A 13,552-nucleotide genomic window follows, 5' to 3' on the forward strand; every position below is an offset into this window, starting at 1 on the left:
AAAAAAAGCTGACAGTAAAGCATCTCATCTGACAACGCGCATAATGGGCTTACTTGAATTGTTCTGTGGTAAACAGTCAGTGGTTCAGTTAATCGCAGAGTCACAATGAGTGCTATTTTTGCGGAGAACTTTTGAGGAAAATAATAATATAATTTCAAGTGGTCGTCCTACTCCTGAAATAGTCATCACAAAAACGGGGAAGAATTTCGTCCGTCATGTCGCTTTCAAGTCAGGTTGTACGAGAAACATAAATTGCTCGCTGGCTGTCCACAGGTTAGCAAACTGCTGATTGTTGGTTGAAATCACTTGTGGCTCCCTCCGCTGCGATGCCATTTTTTCCTCTCCCACTTCGTGGGCACGAGCTAGTTCCAAACACTGTAAATTCCAACGTATTGGCAAATTTGTGGGCATTGTGATTGTGTCATTTCACAAGGAGCTGGTTACATTACAGTGTGTGTGCATCAACCTTCGTTAGTCCTGAATAATTCTGCTTTCATTTTATACCTACCCAATGGTATTGTGGTGCTCGTTGACATAATTCCCCCACGGAACTAATGTTTGTTGAGACCAGGGCTTAAAAAAAAAATCCTGTGCCTGAACTTTTTCCCGGGAGCGGAGGTGCAGTGTCCAACGTGCCGAATCGTTGGTATTCTACTATTCGATTTGTCGCCGTGGGTGGACTGGGCATTTGGGAAACTCATGAAATTCCCGATGGCCAGTCCTCCCCAAGTGTTAGGTCATGTCTTTCATTATCCATTTCTATTATGTATAGTACAGTATAGCACTGCAGGTTGCAGTCCCTTCTAGTGCTGAAGCTATTGAATATTTTGTCATTCAAATATCCTATGGAAAATTCTATCAAATATTCAGGTATTTGGATTTTTAAAAAATTGCATAGTGAAAGAACAATTATGAATACAGAAGACATTAAAAATATTTTTCCACTTACTAATGATAGACCAACTTTCATTTCTAGATAATCAACTTTTTAGTTTTACTTATATTTTAAATTGTGCTTAACAGCACATTATTTTCCTCTCTAGAAAGTCGTAGATTTTAGAGAAATCTCTCCCAATGGATTTTGGAATGACGTTCCATTAAATATTAGGCAACTTCCCTCTCTACCCACTCTTAAAACACATCTCTGTTCTTTGCCGTTTGACTCGGCATGAGACTCATCATTGTTTCAATGTTTAATGGTACCTGCTGTATTTTCTTATTTATTTCTTATTTATTTATTTATTTATCTGAATTGTACTCCATGTACAGCACTTTGTATTAAATGAAATTCAAAGTTGAGTAGTTTTTGGTCTGTCACGTCAGAACCACAGTTGTGATTTTGTTGACCGTCAACAGCACAATTGAGTGAGCTGGGTTTATCAAACTGATCTCTAGTAACGGCAACTGTGTCCGGCTGTCTGCATTAAAGTGTGCAAATCATCACGTCGGTTAGACTGCCTTTGAAAAGTAGTCCGATCATGGCTCCAGCTGCAGCCGCTAGCAACGTTAACACGCTAAAGACGCCCTAAACACTGGCAATAGGCACCGTGCAATACAATGCCAGTGTAATTAAGTCTTCTTTTAGTGCCCTTAATTGGCGATCGAACGTGATTTCTGTACAAAGTTGTTTTGTTGACTTTGGTTGCAATAGTTTATGTCGGCATTAAGAACAGCAGACACGTTCCGTAGGACGAGTCAAGTGATCCGTTGCGCCGCGACTGGCAAAACTCTCCCGGGGGAAAAAAATCTAAATAAAAGTGTTTCTTGGCATTGCGCGCCACATATTACTTGGTACGAGAAGGTTATTTTGAAGTTGGCCTTCTCTCCGCATTGGCGGTGTTTTGCCAGACGTGTCAAATATTCTCCACATGAAAACAGTTTACTTCGTTGGATTTGTCATTGCGCTAGTGGCTCTTACACCGGAAATCTGGCACCGTGCTGGAGTACTTTAAGCCCTGTATTAAATAACATTTAATGTTAACATTTATAATAAAAATATCAATATTATCAATAACTGCTTACATTTTTTAAGCATAAACTAACTGGCAGCAGTTAATGTAGTTGTTGGTGAGATTCTTGTCTGCTTGCTGGCTACTCTCAAGGTGGCCTTGAGTAAAGCACTGTCCCCATCAACCCCAGCTCAAGTGGCGCAGCATTCTTTAAACAAATTTTTCCCTCTGAGAGCTCTATGGTTGCAGACAGCACATCTGCACCTTGGCAAAAAGGCCGGCAGATCCTGACTTTCGGATCAGTGCAAGGCTCGCTGCAGATTTTCCAATTTGGCAAAGCAGTCCGATGTAGCAAAAGGAGTGGCTAAATTGATATATAACTTACACTTGCTCAGGCCATGTCTAACACCGGCACAGGGTTGACGGCACGGTCAACATATTTCCTTCATAAATATACGAACAGCGGCCATCAAACCCTCTGAATGTTTGGATTATATTTTTTATATCATCGCACTGGGCAGCACAGATATGTTGGGGACACACAAAAAATTGAGGCTGGGCGACAGGAGATACTAGTACAGGACTAAGACACCGCAATTAAATGGACTAAAATTAGCCACTTTGATCGCAGATCTGCAAGCCTGCGCTTGTCTATGAATTTTCCAACATCAGTTCCAACCCATGTCCGCAAAAACTTACATCCGGATGTATGGCAAAATTGATGCCTGATTTTCTCCTTTCAGCTAGGCCTGCATGTGTGTGTCTGCTTCAATGTGTGATGTGCAACACAAAAGACAAAAGTATACATTACAGTGGGAGTGGGAATTTTCCACTGAGGGACACCAATGAGTACAATAAATTCAAATTCAAATAAAATAACGTTTTACAGCTGCAACAATTTGCTTGGCAAGAACAGTACCAGACTAAATGTGTGAGTTCTGTCATCTTAAATTCTGAGTGGTACATTTTCAATTTCTGCAATGTCTGGGAAGCAGTTGCGGTTTTCAGGTGCTTTAGGATGGGACACAGGTTGCATTTACAGTTAGGTCTGGTTGTATTTGAACAATGACTAGAAGTTTTGGGATTCAGGATTTATTCACCATCACGATAAATTTGAAACAAAACAATAAATCAATCAAAGTGATTTAAATGACTTTAAGCATGAGATTTCATCAATTATTGTCTATATTCAGCGTGTCCGAAAAAATTATCTAAGTACATGTCCTTGGCAAACCAAGTTAAATTGGCTGGATGTCATTTATTAAAATTTGAATAACATATTGAATACGAAAATGAACACATTCAATATGCACAATGACAATGGTAGCAGAGCACCAGCCAAACACGGTGTAGCACGTCTTGCGTAACATTCTCTAGTGCCTCAGCTGACTTGCATGAGGCAGGGTTGCTTACATGCTAATTTCAGAAAGACGATAAATAGGGTGTGCTATAATTCTTGATATTTGGGGTAGTTTGATAAAAAAAATAATTTAAAAAAACGTGTCACGGGAGAAAAAAAAAGAAAAATATGCCTTAACTTCTACTTTAAATTTTTTTCACTTGAGTGAGTATTGACTACATTGTTACACTACAAAATTATGTCAGTTTTTTGGGGTCACCATTTAACTCATTCACTGCCATTGACGGCTATAGACGTCAAAAATTCATTTTAACTATTTCTATTAGTTTACCATTTTTTTCCCACTTCTGTTAACAAGAGTATGAAAACCTGGACAAAAAAATATTGTTCATTTAATTTGTGATTAATCGTGAGTTAACTATTGAAGTCATGTGATTAATTACAATTTTTTAAAAATTTATCGCCTGACGCCCCTAATTATTAACAGCCCCCCCAAAAAGAAAAGATTATTAAAAAAATGTCTAGGTTTTCATACTCTTTCATAGTATATTGTTAACAAAAGTGGGAAAAAAATTGTTAAACTAATAGAAATAGTTAAAATGAATTTTTGACATTTATAGACGTCAATGGCAGTGAATGAGTTAAATGAATACGTATAATAATAAATTCAGAAGAAACATATTTTATTGCTCTAAAAATTACTGGTGACATTTCAAAAAGATAAAATAGAGGAAACCAATGGCCACTTCTGTCAGAATGATAGGAATAGGAAAGTACACTCATGTTAATATATTTTAAAATGTTAAAATATATTTTAAGATTTGCAAACTTTCCTCGCCTAAGTGTGAAGTCAAACCAATTTTTTTCTTTACAATAATATGTTCTATGTAGCCCCGCTAGCCTAAACACAGTATTCTGATTAATATTGCGTTTGTGGAACATGAATGAAGCAGCAAAATCCATTTGTTTTAATCCATCTCAGTGGGCGGCCATTTTGTCACTTGCTGTCGACTGAAAATGACATCACAGTTGCTCAAGGCTCAGGTAACAAGCAATTGACCTTACCATAAACCACGTTCGCATAAACTAGTAAACCAATCAACACGCAAGACGTCATGTCTGCCTCGGCAAGTGAGTTTTGCTGTGGACAAACATAGCAATCCAGCTAACGGTGATGCATTGCGTGGTTATCCAAAAGCAAGGACAAATCTATAAAAATGGTTAAACGCTGTAGTTGCGGTTTGTGTACAAGAGATAACCGTGTCCGGTTTGTTCCCTTCCCTAAACCCTCAAACAACTACGAAGAATGTCTGCGCTGGATCAAACTTTGTGGAAGACCACACGAACAGTTGAATCCTTCCAAAATTACCAGAAAAGTGTCTGCATTAAGATAAGGTTCTCTATTGTTGTTTTTATCCAAAGGCTAACGATAGCTCCGGGTAGCTAACTGTCTACGCGTTTGTTACAATCAGTCGAAGTGAGTGAGGCGTGAGTTGTCTTTCTCTGACTTGTGTAGTAGCGATGTGTATTTCTTTGTTTTTGGGCAAAACTGCATGAAGAGGGAGTGAAGATACCCTTCACCAAAGAAATTAAAGCCCCCTCTGCTTGCTTTGAAGAGAAATATGGCCGTCCTAACTCTTTTACTGCCAAAGACGTTAAATGACGTTCTGCAAAAACCTACGGAGGAGCGCCAAAGACGTTAAAAGACGTCCTCCCATTTTTTTTTTTTTTTTTTTGAAACGGGTGCTGGGAAGGCTTGCGGAGCTCTCCTGAAAGTTTTAAGCAGGTTTTTTGAGCCTAATGACTATTTTTGGCCCCTAGAGGGCAGCGATGACTCTCTTTTGACAAGATCGGGTGGGCGTCAGTAGAGGCGGAGCTAGAGCGTTGAGCAGGAGATCAGAATGGAAAACAAAGGAAAAATGGCGGCCGGTCGCGAGGAGCTAACGCCAGAGCCGTTTTTTTCAAAGACCAAAAGCATCGCTAAAAAAGCACATTGTTGATGACGATCATCATCATCGATGATGAAGATGATGGTGACTCCGTGGTTGGAAAGCATTGACGCGGCAGTAGAAGACGTTAGATGGAGCTAGATGGAGGAGGGAACGGGCAATGGCGAGCGTTTGCAAGCAGCTCTACACTTACAAGACGAAAGGCATCGACCAACGCTAAAATAGTACATTGATATCCATGATGATGAAGGTGAATCCGAGCTTGACGGCGAAATTGGAACCGCTGACGCGGCGGCTATGACGGTGTCGTAACGCGGAGCGCAACCGAGCACGCACAGGCGGACGTTCGATCGGACGACGGAGAGTGCCCCGAGTCCAATGCATATTCATCGGAGGAAGTGTGTACAGTCTGCTACTTGCTTTTTATTCCCCGGAAAAAAAGGCCGTCAAGAAAGTGTAACGTTTGCACGCAAAACGGACCAATGTGAAAGTGAAAGTAAACTGTTGTGCGAGTCCTGGCGTCTCCTTGCACGCAGGAGAGCGTTACAAAAGGAAAAACTGTATTTGAAACATCCACATAATTGTAAGTAGTACCACAGTTGCACACATTTGTAAATAGTTTGCGAAATTGTTTTGTCAAATTGTTACACTGTTGAATGGAAATAAACGTATTTTGCAATCAAAAAACACTTTTTCATTGTTGGTGAAAGCGTTTTACAGAAGTAAAGCACTATTTAGGTGTTTGTGGCATCATTCATGGACAAAAAGAAGTGTAGAATTCACTAGAGTGCATGAAATAACATCGTTTCACAAAAAGCTCTTTTTCTCCGTTTTTTGTTTCAAAAGAGAGAATTTCGGTGAAAGTAACCATTTTCTATTGTTGATTACTGAAGAACGGAATAAGGTAGAAACAAACTTTTTTTTCTGATGAAAGCTGAGAGTCCAATCTTTCATTTGGTAGTATGTGTGTTTCCATAGTCCAAACACAACATTTTCTGTGGACCTTGAAAGATCAGTCAAAATGCTTAAATCGGCTGGCACTGGCGACAACCCGTTTTTGAAAACGTCTGGCAGTCAATGAAGCTAAAAACTCCTGACCGTGAAATCACAAGGAAAATCTGACAACTTTGACGTTAATGTGTATGCAGCACTTTAGCTCATCTGGACCGGTAAATGTCGGAGGGGGCTTCTTGTCGCATTTAGTGGGCGGGGAGGGGCGTACCACGGTAAGGTCAATTGCGGCTTAGCTTGCAAATGTCACATGATCAAACTCATAAAACAGCCATGATTGGTTGTTACCTGAGCTCTGTAGATACAATTTTTAGTTGACAGCGGGTGGCAAAATTTGTAAGATGGATAAAAACGGGTGAATTTTGCTAACCTTGCTCTGCAGGATGAATTCTTGCGGTATTTGAGTTTGCAAACTCCGGAGAATACATCTTGTACCCAGCCCGTTGTTTTCCCCTGGTGGTTCGGACCAATCACAGAGCAACATTGTTTTGGGGGCGTGATATGCAGCTGTGACGAAACCAGAAAGCCAGCGCCAACGCCGGGGCAAACAAACAAACCTTACCTAACATGGACAAATGGACGCTGCAATTAATTCTGTTCTCGCAGAATTACTCAGTTTCCTTCTTGAACAGCGAAAGGCACATCGTGCATTTTTAGCTGGAAAAAATGTTCATACTTTTTCTCCCCCTTTGACGAGAATGAAAACATTTTCATCCGTGGTCGTGATTGGTCACAACAAACGTGCAAGATGCCGCAGCGTCCAATCAGCTCAAAGTATTGTACAGAATGTCCCGCTTTTCCCGAGTAAATCACTGTGGAGCAATTCCAGATTGATATTGTGGAGAAGTCTCGAGTGAATCACAATATCAGTCTGGCTATTGCCAGGTTAGAATTTTGCGTCTTAACTGAAATTCCACAAACATAATATTAATCAGAATGCTGTGTTTAGACGAGTGGTGGCACATACAAGATATTATTGTAAAGGCAATTTTTGGGTTGACTTCCCCTTTAAAATGCATTTAAGAATTCTACAGCTTATTGTTGTATTGCGCTGAAAATTAACTGATAATCGTCACTCTGCAAGCACAGATGCTTTTTTATTTATTTATTTCCAATTGGTAAAAGTTGCAAAGGGTACCAAAATAAGCCATAACATTAATAGGTATCAACCATCTAATGCGGTATAAACCAAAACTTTACCAATTTACCATATGAATGAATGAATGAACACTGCAGCTAGGGTTACAATCATTTTAATTTTAGTCTTGTGAAAATTAAGGTAGAGGTGAAACAACCACATTAATAAAACCCCACTTTATTTGCAGAGATGGACCTTCCATCAATATTGATGGAAGGTCCGTCAGTGACAGACGCCCATTTTATTGACCATTGACCGGAAACTTCGAAAATTGACGAACTAAATCTTGAGTGAAGGGGGTTTTCATCTATCAATGTGATCCCCCAATAAATTTGGCAATCCGTTAATGACGGACATCCCAGGTTGCTGACGGATGACGTTTGACGGAACATTGATTAATGCTCATTTTACTGAGCAATTGATGAACGACAGATTGATGGTTCGGCTCGAAATATTGACGATGACAGATGTGTGTCCCAACTATTGAATATTTTGACGCTCAAAATTCATTGACGTGTCCACCTCTGTTTATTTGGGGAATTCTGGAAATGTTCTTATGGCATCAATAACAATGCAAAATGAAGACATAAAATGACAACGTTCCCTACTGTACCTTAAACATCTGTTTGACTTTTTGTCGGGGCAGGTTGACGTTGAGTTTATGAAGCAGCTGGAGGACCTCACTGATGCTTAAGCTCCCATCGCCATTCTTATCAGCCTCTGTGAAGGTCTGTTTTAGCCATGTGATATCAAACAGTTAAAGAAATTTTCCATCAAGATATAGGGAAATGTGCTGATTGTCAATTCTAGTCAACATCATTGATTCAAAAGGTCTATTTATGCTTGTGCAATATAGAGTAGATGGTCAAAGCTACTGAACATGCAGCAACAAGTCAGCAAGCACTGCCGCCAAAGGATATTGGTCTCGAGTACGCTGCCTCTTGGCCAGGCTGTCCTCGTCACTGATACCAGCAATCAGATATTTTAGGCCTGTGATCCAAGTTCGCGCTTCCTCACCAGTACCAGACACAAGATCAAGGGACTCCATGTGCTCTCCGTAGTACAAGGTGAAGCAACAGTTGGGGTCAAAACTGCCCTCAGCATAACGCTGGAAGATCTCAGACTGCTTACCCTCACCCACTTCCCGGATAGAATCTATAGAGACTGGTGCAGGAAACAGAGAAGAATAACAATGTTATTTACCTGAATGAAATGCTTTAGATGGAAACAAGTATGTAAGTGAAACAACACATTATTGTTTAATAAGACTAGATAATGCACAATTAGTTGATACACTAATAATAAACAGAATAAGTGTGCAAAACTTTTACTGGTGCCGAATATTACATTCCGTACTGTAAATGCAGTTTACCGCCAATTAAAGGATCTGATTTTTGTTCTCTACATGCTGTATTAGAAAAGCATCCGACCATGAGTTGTGGATAACCACAACATTCATTCATACAACCTGACAAGAATGAAACATTGCTGACATAACTCATCCATACATAATGCATCCGTCTAGCTAAACTTTCAATCATGCACCATACTAGACACAAAAATAAACTAATCTTACCAGTACATAATATACTTTCAATGAGACACTTGAGCTGCTGCTGCTGTTGTATTCAGTATCCCCCCATGTGGTTTTCACTATGGGTGGAATGTTTTTTTCTCAGTGTAGCTCATAAATAATACAACAACATACATCAGGTCACTGTGAAGTAAGTTGATTTTCATAAGCTGCAGTGGGGTGAAGATTCTACAGTATTAGACACCACATGGTGACACTTGCATTACTTTGACACTTGCATTGTATCTACATGCAGTGCCTCAATAGATGAATGATGGGCCTGACTCAATGCCATTTAAAAATTGCTTATTTAAGCTATCCGCATTGGTCAAACTGTTTATTTATATCAGATGTTTACAGTTTATTTATCGTGGATGTTTCTTAAAATGTCAAGTAAAATCACATAAAAACGTACAAAGCTTGAAAACATGTGTGTTTTGAGAAACGGCATTGCAAACCAGGAGAGCATAAGAGAGTAAGAACATTCCATTGTCTTCAAAGAAACTAATAACATTCAACACACCAGTTGCCGATATTTGAATATATATATATATATATATATATATATATATATATATATATATATATATATATAGATATAGATATATATAGATAGATAGATAGAGAGAGAGAGAGAGATGAGCCTCCATAAGGAACCAGTCTATGAAGCTGCTGCTTTCTATTGTTCTACCACACTTAAGGAAATGTTTAAAGACAATCAAATGTACCTCATGCGCAAAACCTGCTTTTATAGTAAATACAGTGTTCTTCACAAATTTTGCACCAATTGCCAACAGCGTATGCCAACTTTTAGAGTGAGCGAACATTCACTTACTCACTTCCAAAAGACTGCAATCTTAGATCTCCCACAACACGCCCGCCCACAACAGTGTGTGCAATATGTTAGCGTGAAAACTCAATTTAGGATCTTAAATCTAAATCAGACTTGAGGTTTTATTCACTTCATTCTATTTTAAGTCAATCTGTTGTTCCAATACTCCTCATCTTTGTTACAAATAATGCTCTCCACTAAGTTGTCTAATCAGATCCAGATCACCAAAAATGATAGCACCTCTAAATAAAAAAAACGGAACTTTTGATCTGTCTCATTTTCATCTTCTGATGAAGCAAGTTTTCATAAGTTTCAGGTTTTCAGCCTACAGCAAAAACAAAGAAATTAGCCTTGCCGTTCCAATACTTTTGGAGGGCAACGTAGTTCAAACCTGTAAAGCAGCTACTGCTACACAGTAGGGGTGTTAAAAAAAAAAAAAATCGATTCGGCAATATAATTGCGATACTACAGCGTGCAATTCTCGTATCGATTCAATATGCAGCCGAAGCGATTTTTGATGGAAGTGTTCAACAAAATGTCTTAATTAGGGTTCACACTTTAAGCATGGAAGAGTGTCATATTAATGGAACACATTAAGCCTTAAAATTTGATTTCAATGCTGTTCAAACATGAAAAAAACATTTTTTAAACTCTCGACACGAACTGTACCATTTCGCCTTTCCCTCGCATTCTAACATTAAGGTTAACTCATAGAATTGGAAGAGTCGTGCAATATGCTAAACTGTCATTTCTCATTCTTAATTTCAAATAATAATTCACCCGGAGGGGTTATGAAATTAACTATTAAACTCAATTCCCTTATTTACAGTAGTTGATGCAGCTACCCAGTCTATTTTATCCAGACTAAATGAAATGTCAAAGGTTCGAAGAGTGTCGACATATAAAAATAATGGAAATCAGCCAGGCCAGAAATAGCAGTTTTCTCCATATATTTGCAGCACTATGATTATATTGTAATTACAGGGAAAATGACACTCACTCTTGGCCTTTTCATTCTTGCGCGATGGCCTCCAGCGGATGCAGGATTTGTGTTCGTCCAGATAGAAGAACCGCACCAGTCCCTTGGAGCTGCCACGAAGCTTCACCATCTGGGTACCCTTCTGCATGGAGCTCATACATTTCTCCACTGGGGAGAAAAGCAAACAGACAAGACAGAATGTTGAAAAGGATGGAAAGTTGACAATTAGGAAAACAATCTGCTCAAAGCACACATGCCATGTTTTTTTTTTCTCAAGAGGGGAAGTGGATTGTGTGTAATACAATATGAACAATGGGTGGTAGAAGGCAAATGCACACGTTATGTTAGAAGCATCAGTCGTGGCTCATTGGAAGAAGAAAGTGATTGGACAGGCATCACCAGTGTTACAAAATCAAATTTACACCAAACTGATTAATCAAACAGAAAAACAAAACAAGCCAGCCAGCAGTTTTGTTTTCTTTTCTTTTTGTGGGAATCTATCATAATTCACATCAACAATAATAAATTATCAACCACACTGAGAACAGAGTATATGTTCTTGACATTATTTCCGTGTGAAATGGTCAGTAACTCCACAGGAAGCTAATGGTGTAGTATTCAACAGTGGAATAGCTACAAGCCCCAAGGCTGCAGGCATGCGGCCAGCACAATAACTGTCAAGTGTCTGTCAATGTGTAAATAAAGTTGCGATCACTTGTGTCGTCTCTGAACCTCCCGGCCACAGTAACGAGGCTAATGCACAAGACAATAACATTTCATAAAATATTGTCAAAAACATCCATAGTGAAATTTGTCCAAGATGAAATGATATACCAATTACAACTCTATTTACATGTTTAAAAAATAATAATAAAGGGCAATAATGAAGCAAAACTTCCTTACAGTCACCAGGAAGAAGCCAGCTGTAACAATTTCTGAGCAATATGATAACGTCAACATGTCATATTCAGATGACAGGCATGCCAATGACAGTCAGTCCAGCTCCAGAGGTAACAATGCTGTGAAGAATTGTAGCCTTACCTTTTTGCCTATAGCCTGTTTTGGCAGCAAATTATTTGGACCTAAATTAGTATATTGTATTGTATGCATTAGCATGCCTACATTTATTCACAACACTGCTTACTACTAGATACAGGCAGACAAAACAATTAATAAGATTGAATTTCTTTGTTTGCATTCTTTCTGACATGAACCTCATCCCAAATCAATTGGTGATTCATCCGTCATTGAGGATAGTCTGGTCAAGTGACACAGATCTGACCTCAGATATCCCCTGTTACATTTCCTGGCACAACCACAGCCTGTTGAGAGAATTAATACTGAAGCTAACCTAGCGCCCAGGGCAAATTCACTACGGGGTGCCAAGCGAGCCCACATGCAGGCTCCATTACTCATACATATAAAAAAAAAAAAAATGCCGGTGTTAACAGAAAAATTTGCGGGCAAGGCAAAACTGCGACCAGGAGGAGGGTACCCAGGGGGCAATGTTGGCCAATTTCAGCCATGGCCTGCGTTTGATTGTTTGACCATCTATGAGCTTGAAAGCCAAAGGCGAGAAAAATGCTTGTGTCAAAACTTAAATTGAATGTTGCTCCTGTGTGTCATGCCCCATTTACTGCACTTCTGCTCATCATAATGGCAGAAACTCAATGATTATATTTCCCAACAAGTTTGCCGCCCAATACGTGCAATTAACATAGATCCCGGGTGGCGTATAAAAAAAAATGCAGCAACACTCTACAATTTGTAGCCAGAATCAATAAAGAAAAAAAAACAATCCACAATCAACTCTACACTATGACAGTATGAACTTGTTGAATGTGTTATTTCAATAATTATTCAAAGAGCACCAGCCGCAAAACAGAGATAATGAGGAAAAACGTCATTTGACATTGATTGGGTTTCAAAGTAATGTTGAAGGATAAGGAGGCATGATACATAATCAAATAATGAGATGGTGTGTGTGCGTGCGTGTGCGCAAAGTAGAAAATTACATTGTTTTAATAGATTTCCACCACAACTGCTGTATCAGTAATATTTGTAACTTTATAGCTGCTGAACGCAGAAAATTGAATTTCGAATTGCTACAGCCACCCGTGGCCCAAAAAATTATCCACACACCCTGTTCTTCACGTACACAATACACACATGACGTCACATCTGCAGACAGAGAGCGGGAAATTCGAACCTGAATCCAGTCATAAAGCTATTGGCCAGAGGCTTGCAGGAGTACCCATTGTGAAAAGTTATGGTGTTAATAAGAAGATATTTCAGTCAAATAAAAAGGCAATTGTAAAGATACTTTGGGCCAATTGTTACATACAGCAACTTTAAGTGAGCTTTAAGGAGTTTTTTTATTTGAGTATGTTTGCTTCGATTTTTGAGCATCCAAAATTTTTACGCATCCAAAAGTAGTTCGATACCACTTATTTTCACACTGATATCAGTGTGAGAACTCAACAATACCACCCGTACACATACAATTTTCACACACAAAAATGACAGATCATTTTGAAGAAAGACCTCCATCCATCCATCCATTTTCTTGACTGCTTTTCCTCACAAGGGTCGCGGGGGTGCTGGAGCCTATCCCAGCTGGCTTCGGGCAGTAGGCAGGTTACACCCTGAACTGGTTGCCAGCCAATCGCAGGGCACACAAAGACGAACAACCATACTCACAATCACACCTATGGACAATTTGGAGTGTTTAATTAACCTGCCATGCATGTCTTTGGAATGT

General features: G+C 39.3%; 1 protein-coding gene across 14 annotated transcripts in view; it reads right to left on the minus strand.

Annotated features, from left to right (window-relative positions):
* plch2a (phospholipase C, eta 2a) overlaps window positions 1-13,552 on the minus strand; it is a 145,007-nt gene that overhangs the window by 28,719 nt on the left and 102,736 nt on the right. For all 14 annotated transcript variants that reach the window (XM_077579892.1, XM_077579823.1, XM_077579813.1 and 11 more), the window contains 3 exons: window positions 10,813-10,959; window positions 8,326-8,571; window positions 8,021-8,148 (listed from right to left, as the gene is read on the minus strand). In XM_077579892.1, the coding sequence (XP_077436018.1) occupies window positions 8,021-8,148; window positions 8,326-8,571; window positions 10,813-10,959 (521 nt within the window). The remainder of the gene's footprint in view (window positions 1-8,020; window positions 8,149-8,325; window positions 8,572-10,812; window positions 10,960-13,552) is intronic.

This window comes from Vanacampus margaritifer, chromosome 1 (assembly GCF_051991255.1).
Source record: "Vanacampus margaritifer isolate UIUO_Vmar chromosome 1, RoL_Vmar_1.0, whole genome shotgun sequence".
NCBI classification, from domain to species: domain Eukaryota; kingdom Metazoa; phylum Chordata; class Actinopteri; order Syngnathiformes; family Syngnathidae; genus Vanacampus; species Vanacampus margaritifer.